Genomic DNA, 12,927 nt, shown 5'->3' on the forward strand with positions numbered 1-12,927 from the left:
TTGCCCTAATTTAGGGATACATAGGTACATATGCCCTATCTCATGGACCCTGGTCAATTTCTAGGTTTTGGGGCTTTGTTAAGAAGTGAACCACCTGAGATGGAATTAGAGAATCCTATGAGAAAGGAAAGTTCTTACCCAAGTAATGAGGCTGAGGGTTGACATTCCACGCCTGACGTCTCTGGACACAGTCTGAAGTGAAGCATGCTGAGGTGGTACTGGTTGCATTGATTAGGTTGGGATCAGCAGATGCAGTATCAGTTGGTATGAAATGAGAGAGGCATGCAGGAAAGTGAGCCCCACCCGAGAGGTTCCAGGACTGGGGGAGATAAGGGCTTTATAGAGGAGGTTCTTGCTGTCTTAAGGTTTAAGAAGGGAATAGATAGTTCCTGCTCTAACCAAATTATTTGGCAATTGGGTTAACTTTGAAAATCCCATTGTTAGGATTTACTGAAAATTTTATTAGGGATTGAATAGCGCTTCATAAGATAATAAAATTAAAGAGATGTAGTTCCACATCATATCCACGGCTAAAGGTCTGTGCTCCGTTTTGCTCCCCACACTGCCTCTTTCCCAATATCCTTCTCTTGCTTTTCCTTAGAGAAACACTAATACCCTTGGTGCCATGATACACCCATGTGACAAGGCATGTGTGTTACCAGATAAGCTATGTCAAACTAAGTTTCTTAGAAAATTATTAATTCCATCCCATTTTACATTTCTTTAAAACCAGAACACTGTTCATTTCTGATTTATGATGGCGCAGGGAATTGAACCTGGGACTTTGGAGCCTCAGGCATGAGAGTCTCTTTGCATAACCACTATGCTACCTACCCCTGCTTATATGCATTTCTATAAACCTTATCTTGAATTTTTGGTGCTTTAGTTATGACACTTGTCTTTTAGTCTTCAGTGATCTCAGTGCTCTTAAATGACTTAAAATCACTCTTCATAGTCATCTTTCATGTATGTTTCAAAAGTCAGTACTGTTCCTACTGCTCTATAATCTGTACTCCTAGGAACACTGTTTCTTTTAATGAAAGGAGTAAGCAAAGGAGCCCTTTGACAGACCACAGATTAGGAGGCAGTTTTCCTCAACTTCTCTGGCCTCTCTCTACTGGTATGCATTCCTCAGACCCAGGTATTGCTTTTCCCAGACTTCTCTCTCCTAATATCGCCATTATACCAGCACATATCACAGTCATCTTATAGCATCACAGTTCACTAGCCTCATCCTCTCTCTCTCTCTCTCTCTCTCTCTCTCTCTCTCTCTGTGTGTGTGTCTCTTGTGCCATCTTTGCAGTCCTGAGAAGCAGAGTTAAATTCAGCCTAGGAGAGGACTACAAGCTCATTCTCAGTCAACTGTCAGGTTAGAGATTCATCTTCTGGATCTCTTGTCCTCTTTCTTCTCTGGATGTGACTCCAGAGTTGCTCTTTGGGAAGGACCAACCCTGAGGACACTGAGGTGACCGTGTTCTCCTTGGAGATAGTCTGGGATATCTTAAAAAAGGAGACATTAACAAAACTGTAGGATGGGGGGGTACAACTTCACACAATTGCCACTACCCTATCTCCATATCCCATCCCCTCCCCTGATAGCTTTTCCATTCTTTATCCCTCTGGGAGTATGGACCCAGGGCCGTTGTGGGTTGCAGAAGGTGGGAGGTCTGGCTTCTGTAGTTGCTTCCCCACTGAACATGGGCGTTGACTGGTCGATCCATACTCCCAATCTGTCTCTCTCTTTCCCTAGTAGGGTGGGTCTCTGGGGAAGCGGAGCTCCAGGACACATTGGTGGTGTCGTCAGTCCTGGGAAGTCTGGTCGGCATCATGCTGGCATCCGGGACCTGGTGGCTGAAAAGAGAGTTAACATACAAAGCCAAATTGTTCAACAATCATGGACCTAAAGGCTAGAATAGTGCAGATGAAGTGTTGGGGGGGGGTACTCACTGCAGACTCTTTTGCACTTCTGCTTTCAGGTATATATTTTTCCCTGGTTTATGGACACGTGTGAACATTTGCTCTATCTCAGGGGACCTGGTCTATATCTAGGTTTGGGGACTTTATTGGGGAGTGGACCATTTGGAATGGAATTAGAGAATACTATGAAAGGAAAGGTCTTACCTGAGTGATGAAGCTGAAGGGTTGTCATTCCACACCTGAAGTCTCTAGTCACAGTCTGAAGTGAAGCATGCTGGGGTGGCACTCATTGCATTGATTAGGTAGTGATCGGTGGATGCAATATTATTTGATATGAATTGAGAGAAGCATGCAGGAAAGTGGGTCCCACCCTAAGGTTCTAGAACTGGGGGAAATATGGCTCTATAGTGGGAATGTGAGGTTCCTGCTGTCTTAGGGTTCAAGAAGACAATGGATAGTTATTGTTATGATCACATTATTTGGTAATTGGGTTAACTTTGAAAAGTCCCTTTTTTTTTTTTTTGCCTCCAGAGTTATTGTTGGGACTCAGTACCTGCACTATGAATCCACTGCTCCTGCAAGCCATTTTTTTCCTTTTGTTGCCTTGTTTGCTTGCCATTGTTATTATTGTTTTTGTTGCCATTGCTGCTGCTGTTGTTGTTGTATAGGACAGAGAGAAATCAAAAGAGGAGGGAAAGACAGAAAGAGGGAGAGATAGACACTTGCAAACCTGCTTCACCGCTTGTGAAGGGACCCTGTGCAGGTGGGGAGCCGGGTCTCGAACTGGGATCCCTACACCGGTCCTTACACTTTGTGCCATGTGCACTTAACCCACTGCACTACCACCCAGTCCCTGGTCTCGGATGTCTTAAGGCTTTCAGGTACACCTCTAGGTTGATTCAGCTTTGTGTTCCTCTCAAGTGTATGCCTGACTGTATCATTCTGAGTGATGGTGGGACTCCATGTAATCTTGTTCTGAATATGCCTCCTCGAAAGTTTGGTATTAACTGAGAGGGCCCCTCTCTCTTCAGAAGATTTTTATTGCTGATTTACAGAGCTCTTCAAAGAGGTATCACCTAAATAAGGTGGAGGTCGGGGTGTGGGGGCGGTCTGTAGATGTGGGTGGAACTTCTGTCAATTCTGTCTCTTTACTCAGTGCTGTAGCTTGCTCCTGGTCTTAACTGCACCTGGATTCTACAACCTGTCTCTTATCTTTATGTCTCACCTGGTGGATTTGAACAGATTGCATTTTCTATAGTTCTTTTCATTTTAGTGGTTTTGGTAGTTTAACTTTTCTCTTAACTAGGTTAGAGTCTAGGTATCATGCTTATCTGCCCAGGTGGAGTGACGGTGACTGTGACTGTGATTTCTGTGAGCTTATTGTGGTCCAAACCTTGCCACAACACCACTGCACATGCGCTGGGGTACTTGATGTCTCCTCCACTGTAGAGATGGTGCAACTGAGACTAGCAAGAGTTGGATTCTAGAGTGGCTGTGACCTTAAGTCAACAATAACAACACTGTTAGTTCAGACTTTTGGCATTTATTTATTTACTTGATGGATGCCTTTCTAGAACTCTCCATTTTCAATCTATTGATTTTCACAATAACTAATTAATGTATTATGGTCACCATTTTGCAAGTAAGAAATACTCTCTTCAGAGATTAATAATCTGTAGGATAGGAAGAGTATGAGTCAATTCACATTCAGTGTTAAGTTGGCACTTTTGCTTGAACTGACCGGGTTGGAGACCATACACTGATAATTCCCAGCATCCTTCTTCCTCACATGTTGTATGGTGAGTGTTTTGTCATCCCAGGATGATGTCATTCTCTTCCTCTGTGTGACCTGTAGCATCTCGTTGTTCATGAACCAGTGAAGGGAGGTCGCATATGCATTTGTGAGGCAGGTGAAGACAACAGTGTCACTTTCTCGGACTGTGGTGTTGCTGGCTTGAATGGAGGGGCGTTTCACTGCACCTGTCGAAAAGCAGAGGAGGGTAGAGAATGGGTCTGGGATGTGGAGTTCTGCTCTTTCTTCTAACGACAGCTCCACCACACTCAGGCCCTTTTAGTAAATCTTTAAAGGTCACCCAGACAATGACTGTGACCCTCTACAGGTGGTTAAGTGTCTTTTTCTGGTGATGACTTATAAGGAGAGGGCAACAAACTATTTAAAAATAATGCCAATTATATTACCATCAATTAGATAAAATACTTTGCAAGGTACGTAATGATGCACCTGGTAGAGTGCACATGCTACAGTGGGCAAGGATCAGAGTTCAAGCTCTTGGTCCTGACCAGCAGGGGGAAATCTTCATGACTGGTGAAGCAGTGCTTCAAGGGTCTTCTCTCTCCTCTATTTTCCACTTCCCTCTCGATTTCCTTCTGTCTCTATCCAATAAATAAATACATAGATGAAATATTAAAAATAAGTAGAATACTTTTAAATAAACCGAAACAAAGAGGTAGTAGCTATGTACATGGAAATCTATAAAATATGGCTGAAAGACATAAAGAAGACACAAACGATAGAAAGTACTGGGTTCCTTCCTAGGGAGACTTAACATTATTGAGATGACCATACTGCCCAACAGAATCTATAGAGTCAATGCAATCCTGACATAATTTCCATAAAATAATTGGTGGATTAAAAAAACTCAGCAATCATATGTAATCTCAAAGGCTACAAACTGGCATGGTAGTTTTGTAAAGAAGCAGAGCTAGAGGGCTTATATGCTTTAATTTCTAAGCTGACTGCAAAGTTATACTAGTTATACTAAGTTAAACCAATTCAAATAACGTGAATGTGGGGTAAAGGCAGATATATATATGGAGTAATACAATAGGAAGAAGCCCAGAAGTCTGTGTTGGCAGTTTTGGTCAACTGACTTTACCAGGCTGCCAAAATCATTTAATGGTGAAAATATATTCAGCTAGGGATATAGGGGAAGTTGAATAGTTACAATAAAATTAATGAAGTTGAACCCTTACCTTACACATACAATTAATTTTAGTGGTCAAAATTTAAAGAAAAGAGTAAAAAAGAAAGTATTAGAAGAACTTGTCAAAGAAACTTCTGGAAATTGATCTGCTGTTTCTTTGATATACCAATAGCAGAACAAAAGTAAAAGCTTATAAAATAGATTGTGTGAAATACTTCTGTTTTTCTTCTGTACATCGAAAGACATAGTCAAAAGAGTCATGATAACCCACAGACTTGAGCAAACATTTATGAACCAGATGTCATAAGAGAATAAATCTAGAGTTAAAAACAAAACAAAACAAAACAAAAGAAAACAAACAAAAACTCTTGCAATTCAACAGCAACAGAAGCAGCTTGATAATGGAGACCCTTCTCCATTCTTTATCCTAAAGTCCCCTCCTGTAGATGGGATTGAGAACCCTTTCTTCACTTTCCAGATTGGAGTTGCATGGCACATTAAAAACTAGAAATCAAGGGGAAAGAAGGGTTAGCAGAGTTTTAGAGGGAGGATTCAAGTGCCGGTTTGGGATTTGATGTGTTTATCAACACAGATTGGGAAGGTATTTCATTCAAACTCTTTTCCATAACCCAATATACTCCACCCCAGAGCCTGGTATAAATGATACAGGGAATCACTTACGTAAAACTGCAATATTTCTGACTGTGAGTATACTGCGGTTAGTGGCAGCGTTGTAGGCAAGGCAGCTATAGAATCCACTATAATTCAAAGACATGTAGGGGATGAAGAGCTCCTGTGTGGACTGCAGAGACTTCATATTCCTGAACCAAGAGTACTGTGCAGGTGGGTGAGAGTCTGCATAGCAAGAGAGCCTGAGCTCTGATCCTTGGCGGTAATGGTAGTTTGCAGGGGAGATAATGGGGCTGCTTGGGCCGTCTGGAACAAACAGAAGAAATTACATGAGATGTCATCAGAGGGAAGGGATGCTACTGGTCTATAGTGTACTCAAAGTCAATTTGTCTTTGTTTTAAGAAGTTCTAGAACTGTGAAGAAGTGCAGTGGTAAGGCATCAGACTTGTGTGCTTGAGCTTAGAAATCCTAGATTCAGTCACTAGCACATCCATATGAGACGAGCAGTACTCTGGTCTCTCTTTTCTCTGCCATTAAAATAATTAAATACAGCTTAAAGTCTTTACCATAGCCCTGCACTCACTCATCCTGAGTCTCAGATACTACTTTGCTTCTTCCATTACAATTATTGTAATAATTATTGTCTCCAAACTTTTCAGGACAGTAGAAGACTGTCCTCTCTTTGTATTTCACAAAGAAAGGGACACAGGGCAGATGTCAAGAGTCTGCCTTGGTATCTGAGTACTTAAGCAGAAATGACCCGTGGGGAGACCAGGAGCAACCTCAGAGGTCATTTCAGTATAGATTGTAGGACCTTGACATGGGCAAGTCTGTGTAGGAACTGTAGTCATCCTGAGGTTGTGACACTGCAAAAGGCAGCACAGAGTCAAGACTAGAAATGACCTTGAAGACAAGGAGGGGACAGACAGGAGTAGCTAATTTGGAGCATAACCTTGAGGCTGACCTTGGAACTTAAAGTCTTTCTTCTGCTGCTGAGACCGTGATTATTTTTCCTGAACTACGTACAGATGCTTTCAAGTGGAAGGGTAATGGAAAGTGGGTAGGGGGTAGCCATAAATTTGGTAAAATTTTACTATATTGCCTGAGACAGCTCTGTAAATCAACATTTCCTCAAAAAAGTGATTTGGAAAAATTGTATCAAATACGTTTTTCAGTGAGATGATAAGAGGTGTCACCTCTCCAGGGCCCTACCCCACTAGGGAAATATAGAAACAGGCTGCCAACATCTGTGTCCAGCAGAGAAGCAGTTACAGAAGCCAGACCTCCCACCTTCTGCACCCCATAAAGAATTTGGTCCATACTCCCAGAGGGATAGAGAATAGGGAAGTTTCCAGTGGAGGGGATGGGACACAGAACTGTGGTGGTGGGAACTTATGGAATTGTACCCCTGTTATCTTACAATCTTCTTAATCACTAGTAAATCAATAGTAATAAAAAAGAATATGAGGAGTAATTACATTACTTAATTTATAAGTTATTCAAAAATTTTAATTTTGATGCTTTTCTAACATTTAATGTTATTTTTCTTAGTGGTTTAATAATGGCTTACAGTCACAGTGATATAATGTCACCACCAGAGTTTTGTTCTCTAGCCTTTCTCCTATAGTTCTCACAAAGTCTTAAAGACAGTTTGGTTACTTCTTTTTAGTTTTTCATAAGTTGTGAATGTTACTGTTAATGTTTCAAAGATCTAAGATCAGTTTCTGGAACTAATCTATTAGTATGCACTTTGAGCACTTTGTTATAAAATGGAAGAAATATACCAAATTAGTATAAGTGGTATGTGTTACTGAGTGATTTTAGAAAAGATGTTCCTGTCATCAATATTCAGGAGTATGGGGAGGGAACCCCACACAGGAACATGGCATACTTTTCCCCCCTATATCTTCTTTAATCTCAGGAAGACAAGCAGAGACTGATCGCATTTGTCTAAATGAGCAGTGTCTAAGTGAAAGGACCGAGGCTGGCAGATCTCACACCTGAGAGCACCCCAACCTGTGGTAAAGGAATCATTGTGAGCACCCTGTGTGTGAAAGAGGCAGTAATCCAGTCAGGGGGCGCAAGGTCTGAACAACCCCACCTGGGATGGTCTCAGATGCCTTGGGAGGGACAGAAGCCTCCCACTAGGTAGGACTAGGGTGAGAATCAGGAGTGAAAGATGTGATGTGAGCTGTGAGGTTGAGCCTCTGCTTTATACTCCCTGCTTGAATCATGTAGTGAGTTGATCTAGGGGTCACTAGTCCCAGGGTAAAGTAGGCATTTATCACAGTTTGGTATCAGGGAGGAAAGCTATGAATAAGGGCACAATAGGAATTTATTCTCCTGATAACCTGAGAAATTGATTTGTGCTGACGCCTCAAGTAGCTGATGTGTCTACTCATTCTGTGTCCTTTCATGCTGCCAGGAGAGTACACTTGAAATGTGTTAGTGGCAAGGGAACAGGGGAGTCAAGGCATTGGGGTGTACCTAGGGAGTATTTATTGGGAGGAAGCTGTGTGGAAGCAAGGGGGCATGGATTGAGCAGAGGAAGAAAGGCCCAAAGTCATGAGCAATGGAAGTTATAGGAATGACCAACTCACTCCAGGTATCAAGAGCCCATGGTTGTTCTGGGGCAACCAGTGCAACCCTGAAACCTTCACAATGGTTAAGAAGCCAAAAGTCACCAAGAGAAACCTTTCTCATTCTTGGGTGATGCTAGGGTGAAAGGTGTGAGGACGGAACATATGTCAGCATCTAAGGAGAGAGGTGACTGGTGTGCCCAGACTTCCTGGGACTCTGCACCCTTTATGTCAACCTGACTTCCCAGGGCAGATGACCTCACTAATGTGTCCTAGAGCCCCACCTCTCCATAGCCCTATCCCACTAGGGAAAGATAGAAACAGGCTGGGGGTATGGTTGACCTGCCAGTGCCCATGTCCAGTGGAGAAGCAAATACAGAAGCCAGACTTTCAACCTTCTGCACTCCATAATGATGCTGGGTCCATAGTCCCAGAAGAATAAAGAATAGAGGGAGTCGGGGGTTGTGCAGTGGGTTATGTGCATGTGGTATGAAGCGCAAGGACTGGCATAAGGATCCTGGTTCGAGCCCCCAGCTCCCCAGGAGCAGGGGAGTTGCTTCATAGGTGCAGGGGAGTTGCTTCACAGGTGGTGAAGCAGGTCTGCAGGTATCTGTCTTTCTCTTGCCCTCTCTGTCTTCCCCTCCTCTCTCCATTTCTCTCTGTCCTATCTAACAATGATGACATCAATAACAACAATATTAATAACTACAACAACAATGAAAAACAAGGGCAACAAAAATGGGAAATAAATAAATAAATATAAAAATTAAAAAAAGAATAAAGAATAGGAAAGCTTCCAATGGAGGGCATGGGATACAGAACTTTGGTGGTGGGAATTGTGCCCCTCTTATCCTACTGTCTTATTGATCAATATTAAATCAATAAAAAATGAACCTTTGAATAGACTGTGGATCATTTGATCTTTCACTTAATCACCATTCACTATTTTTTCCCCACTGTCACTACAGAGAGATTTAGATTTGTTAGATGGGGTCTTGTTCTGGGTACAGGTATAGAATGGGGAGGGAGAAATAAAAAAAGAATGAGGAGGGAGAAGGCAAAGTACTTTCCATCTGACTCCTATAGGACTGACACCATACATCAAGAAGCAAATAAGTGATTTCAAACCACTGGTACTCACTCTGATTATTGGTTCAGGGACTTTAGTTTTAGAGTTAATAGGAGTAAGAACTGGTGACCAGATCAGGGGTCCCAGGGCTCTGGACATCAGGAAATAATTTTCTCCCTGTCAGCCCTGCCCAGGAGACCAAACCCCAAACTGACAAATCTTCTAGTGTCATTGGACTTTAAAAACCCTGAGACAGCTCCTGTAGGAGTGTTCCTGTAGGGGATTCCTGGGGCTGAGTTTCTACCTGAGGATCTTGGGGTTTCCTCAGTCTGCTACTGACCAAGCTTTACAGGAACTTTTTTAGGGTTGGTGTCAGGGGAGTAGAACTGTGAGAGTATGACTAAGACTGATCTCACTTTGCTGAGTTGCTCCATCAGAGTGCTTCTTCTCTCTGCAGGGAGAATCCATCCCGTGAGTTTTAGAAAGGATTTGCTTGTGTGAGTTTGTCTCTATGAAATGCTCATAGCCCTCCTGGTGGACAGAAGACATGGGGGTGGAGGCAAAATCTAGCCCTCTCAGTTTTGTGCATGTGGACTACATTCTCCCACCAACACCTAGAAGTAAGTGAGAAATACTTACAGTATACCTGGAGCTGTTTAATAACTTCTTCTGCTCGGTTAAATTTCTTTATGATGTGGAAGGTATAGTATCCTGTGTCCCTTCGGTTGACATTCTGGATCAGCATGGTTCCATTCCTATATATTGTATATCGGTTACTGGTTACAGGCCCTAAGTAACTTTTTTTGTTGTGTTCTGAGTAGAAGTGAATTTGATTCCTTATAGTAGAATCTTTCCCAGTATACCAATAATGGAACAAAATGGTCTCAGATGTATGAGGGATCAATAGAATATCCATCCCTTCAATAGGATTGGGTGGTATGATTTCCATGGTCATGTGGGCAGTGGTGGATGACATCCAGATGGTTAAGAGTGAGACTAGGAGGGAAAAGAGAGAGACTATGTTTTTTTTAAATTTTTTTTTTAATTTAAGAAAGGAGACATTAACAAAACCATAGAATAAGAGGGGTACAATTCCACACAATTCCCATATCCCGATCTCCACATCCCACCCCCTCCCCTGATAGCCTTCCCATTCTCTGTCTCTCTGGGAGTATGGATCCAGGGTCGTTGTGGGTTGCAGAGGGTGGAAGGTCTGGCTTCTGTAATTGCTTCCCCGCTGAACATGGGCGTTGACTGGTCGATCCATACTCCCAGTCTGGAAAGACTATGTTTTATGTAGTATGATGGAAAGATGAAGCAATGTCCTAATTAAAAACTTAAAGAAAGGGAGTCGGGCAGTAGCTCATCGGGTTAAGCGCATGTGGTGCTAAGCGCAAGGACCGGCTTAAGGATCCCGGTTCGAGGCCCGGCTCCCCACTTGCAGGGAAATCGCTTTGCAGGTCGTGAAGCAGGTCTGCATGTGTCTGTCTTTCTCTCCCCTCTCTGTCTTCCCCATCTCTCTCCATTTCTCTCTGTCCTATCCAATGATGACATCAGTGATAATAACTACAACAATAAAACAACAAGGACAACAAAAGGAAATAAATACATAAATAAATAAATATTAAAAATTAAAAAAAAACTTAAAGAAAGATCAGGGTCCAGCTAGGTAGTTTTCCCGGCTAGTGCGCTTGATTTGCCATGCACTCTAGCCAAGTTTTAGCAGGTCCCCACCACACTGGAGGAAGCTTTGACTGTGGTATGTTCCCTCTGTCCTCCTGTCTCTCTTTTTATTGGAAAAAGTTGACTTAGTGGTGAAAAAAAAATGTTACAAAGAAATGTTGGGCTGAGGAGGTAACACCAGAAGTAGTACAACAGACTTTCAAGCCTGAAGATCCAGAGGTTCCAGGTTCAACCCCCAGCTCTGCCATGAGATAGAGTTGACTTGTTCTATGGCTAAATATAGACAGATAGTTATAGAAATAATAGTCATCCCATATTTGTGATCTTGGGAGAACTACTAAAGTTTCAAATGGAGGAAATTGAGACAAAGAAGTCTGGTGGTGGGAACAGTGTGGAATTATACCCCTGTTATCTTATAATTATTTTATTTTATTTTACCAGAGCACTCATCAGCTCTGGTATTATGGTGGTGCAGGGGATTGAACCTGGGACTTCGGAACCTCAGCCATGACAGTCTATTTGCATAACCATTATGCTATCTACCCCTACCATTATTTTATAATTTTGTAAATCAAAGTTAAATTACCAATAAAAATGACAAAAAACACCCAATGAAAACTCATTTCTAAAGCAGTCCTAATCCTCAGCTGGGTGTACATTTGTGTGCACATATTTATGCTCATCCTACAAGTTCAAGGTCAGCAGCATGACCACTATTACACTAGTCCCTCTGAACGTGTTTCTTATTTTTAAAACCTTTCCCCCCACTTGTCTGCCAGGCTCACTTCCTCACTACTCTCAGACCCCTGCTCACACTCAGGCATCCTGGGAGCTCCCTTCCCTGCCCACCAGCTCTAAGGATCCTCTGTTTCCACTGAGGGACCTTCCCCTGCTCTGTTCCCTTCACGATACTTGTCACTACTTGTCCTTACATTGTGGATTCCTCTATGTTTGGCTCCTCATTATAGACTGTGAGCTTCAAGAGGGCAATATTTCTGATGATGTTATTGTTCCCATTGGGTGACACAGATTGCAAACAGCCAGGGATAAATGAATGATGGTCCCAGTACTTTCTTGTTGTTCTGCACCCCCACCACCCTGTGCCGTAGGCTGAAAATTCCTGTGGATGAATGAATGGCGCTCCCAGGTTCTCTATGTCCTGATAATTATTTTAAAATAATGAAGTCAGGGATTTGTGTATGCACAGTGTCATAGCTCTCAGGTTGCTTTTATATTCAGATGGCCAGACAGAAAAGGAGAGACACAGTAACATTAGAATTTCCTGTTTCAGTAGCACCTCCCCTGTGGTGTTGAGGCTTGAACCTGGGTTGCTTGCATGACAGGATACATGCCTACCTGGTGAGCTGTATCTCTGGCTTCTTGAAGTTGGTTATTCAACTTGGTATCATTCCTCATTATAAAATTTCTATTGTTGCACTTATACCAACTGTTATTGAACATATTTACTTCTTGATTAATAACTTGGAAGAGAATAGTAACTAGATCACCCTTCTATTTACCTATTTCAAGCCACTGAGAATTTTCTGTTGCTAAGTCCCTGCCCCACCACACCTTTCTTCCCTGCTCCCTTGTCCTCTCCCCTCAGGTACCAAGAGAACCTTCTGTCCCCTCTCAGAGCCCTCTGCTCCGCGGAAGATCCCAGTTAGTCTCTGTTCTCCATCCTCCTCACTCCAGGAATGGTTCCTCTCACCTGCCAGTTGAAGCCTCTGCCAGGGGACATGCCTTCTGTGGACAGGGGCTGAGCAGGGCTCCATGGGGGCTGCTGCCTGCTGTGTCCTCCCTCTGAGAGAAGAGCCTGGGCTCCAGAAATGCTCCCAGCACAGCTGCTCCTGAGTGTCAGCTCTGAGGAGCCTCCTCCCTCTGTGCTCAGCCTCCTCCTGGGGCAGGAGGCCTTTGAAGCTCATGTGGCTGGGGGCGGGGTCTGTTAGTACCACAAGTCTCCTCCCCACTCATTATTTATCCTGGTTCTCTTTTCTCCTTCTTCTAATGTATATATTTAGATCCCTGGAAACTGCTGAAGCCTCTATCTTCTTAATCTATGTTTTTTTATTCTGGATTAATTTTTTTAATTGGGGAGATTAAT

At 42.8% G+C, this 12,927-nt stretch overlaps 1 protein-coding gene across 1 annotated transcript in view; it reads right to left on the reverse strand.

Annotated features, from left to right (window-relative positions):
- LOC103122347 (uncharacterized) overlaps positions 1 to 12,927 on the reverse strand; it is a 127,881-nt gene that overhangs the window by 76,744 nt on the left and 38,210 nt on the right. The window contains 3 exon segments of the mRNA XM_060186420.1: positions 3,676 to 3,897; positions 5,544 to 5,798; positions 9,780 to 9,895. Coding sequence (XP_060042403.1) covers positions 3,676 to 3,897; positions 5,544 to 5,798; positions 9,780 to 9,895 — 593 coding nt within the window.

Source organism: Erinaceus europaeus, chromosome 2 (assembly GCF_950295315.1).
Source record: "Erinaceus europaeus chromosome 2, mEriEur2.1, whole genome shotgun sequence".
NCBI lineage: Eukaryota > Metazoa > Chordata > Mammalia > Eulipotyphla > Erinaceidae > Erinaceus > Erinaceus europaeus.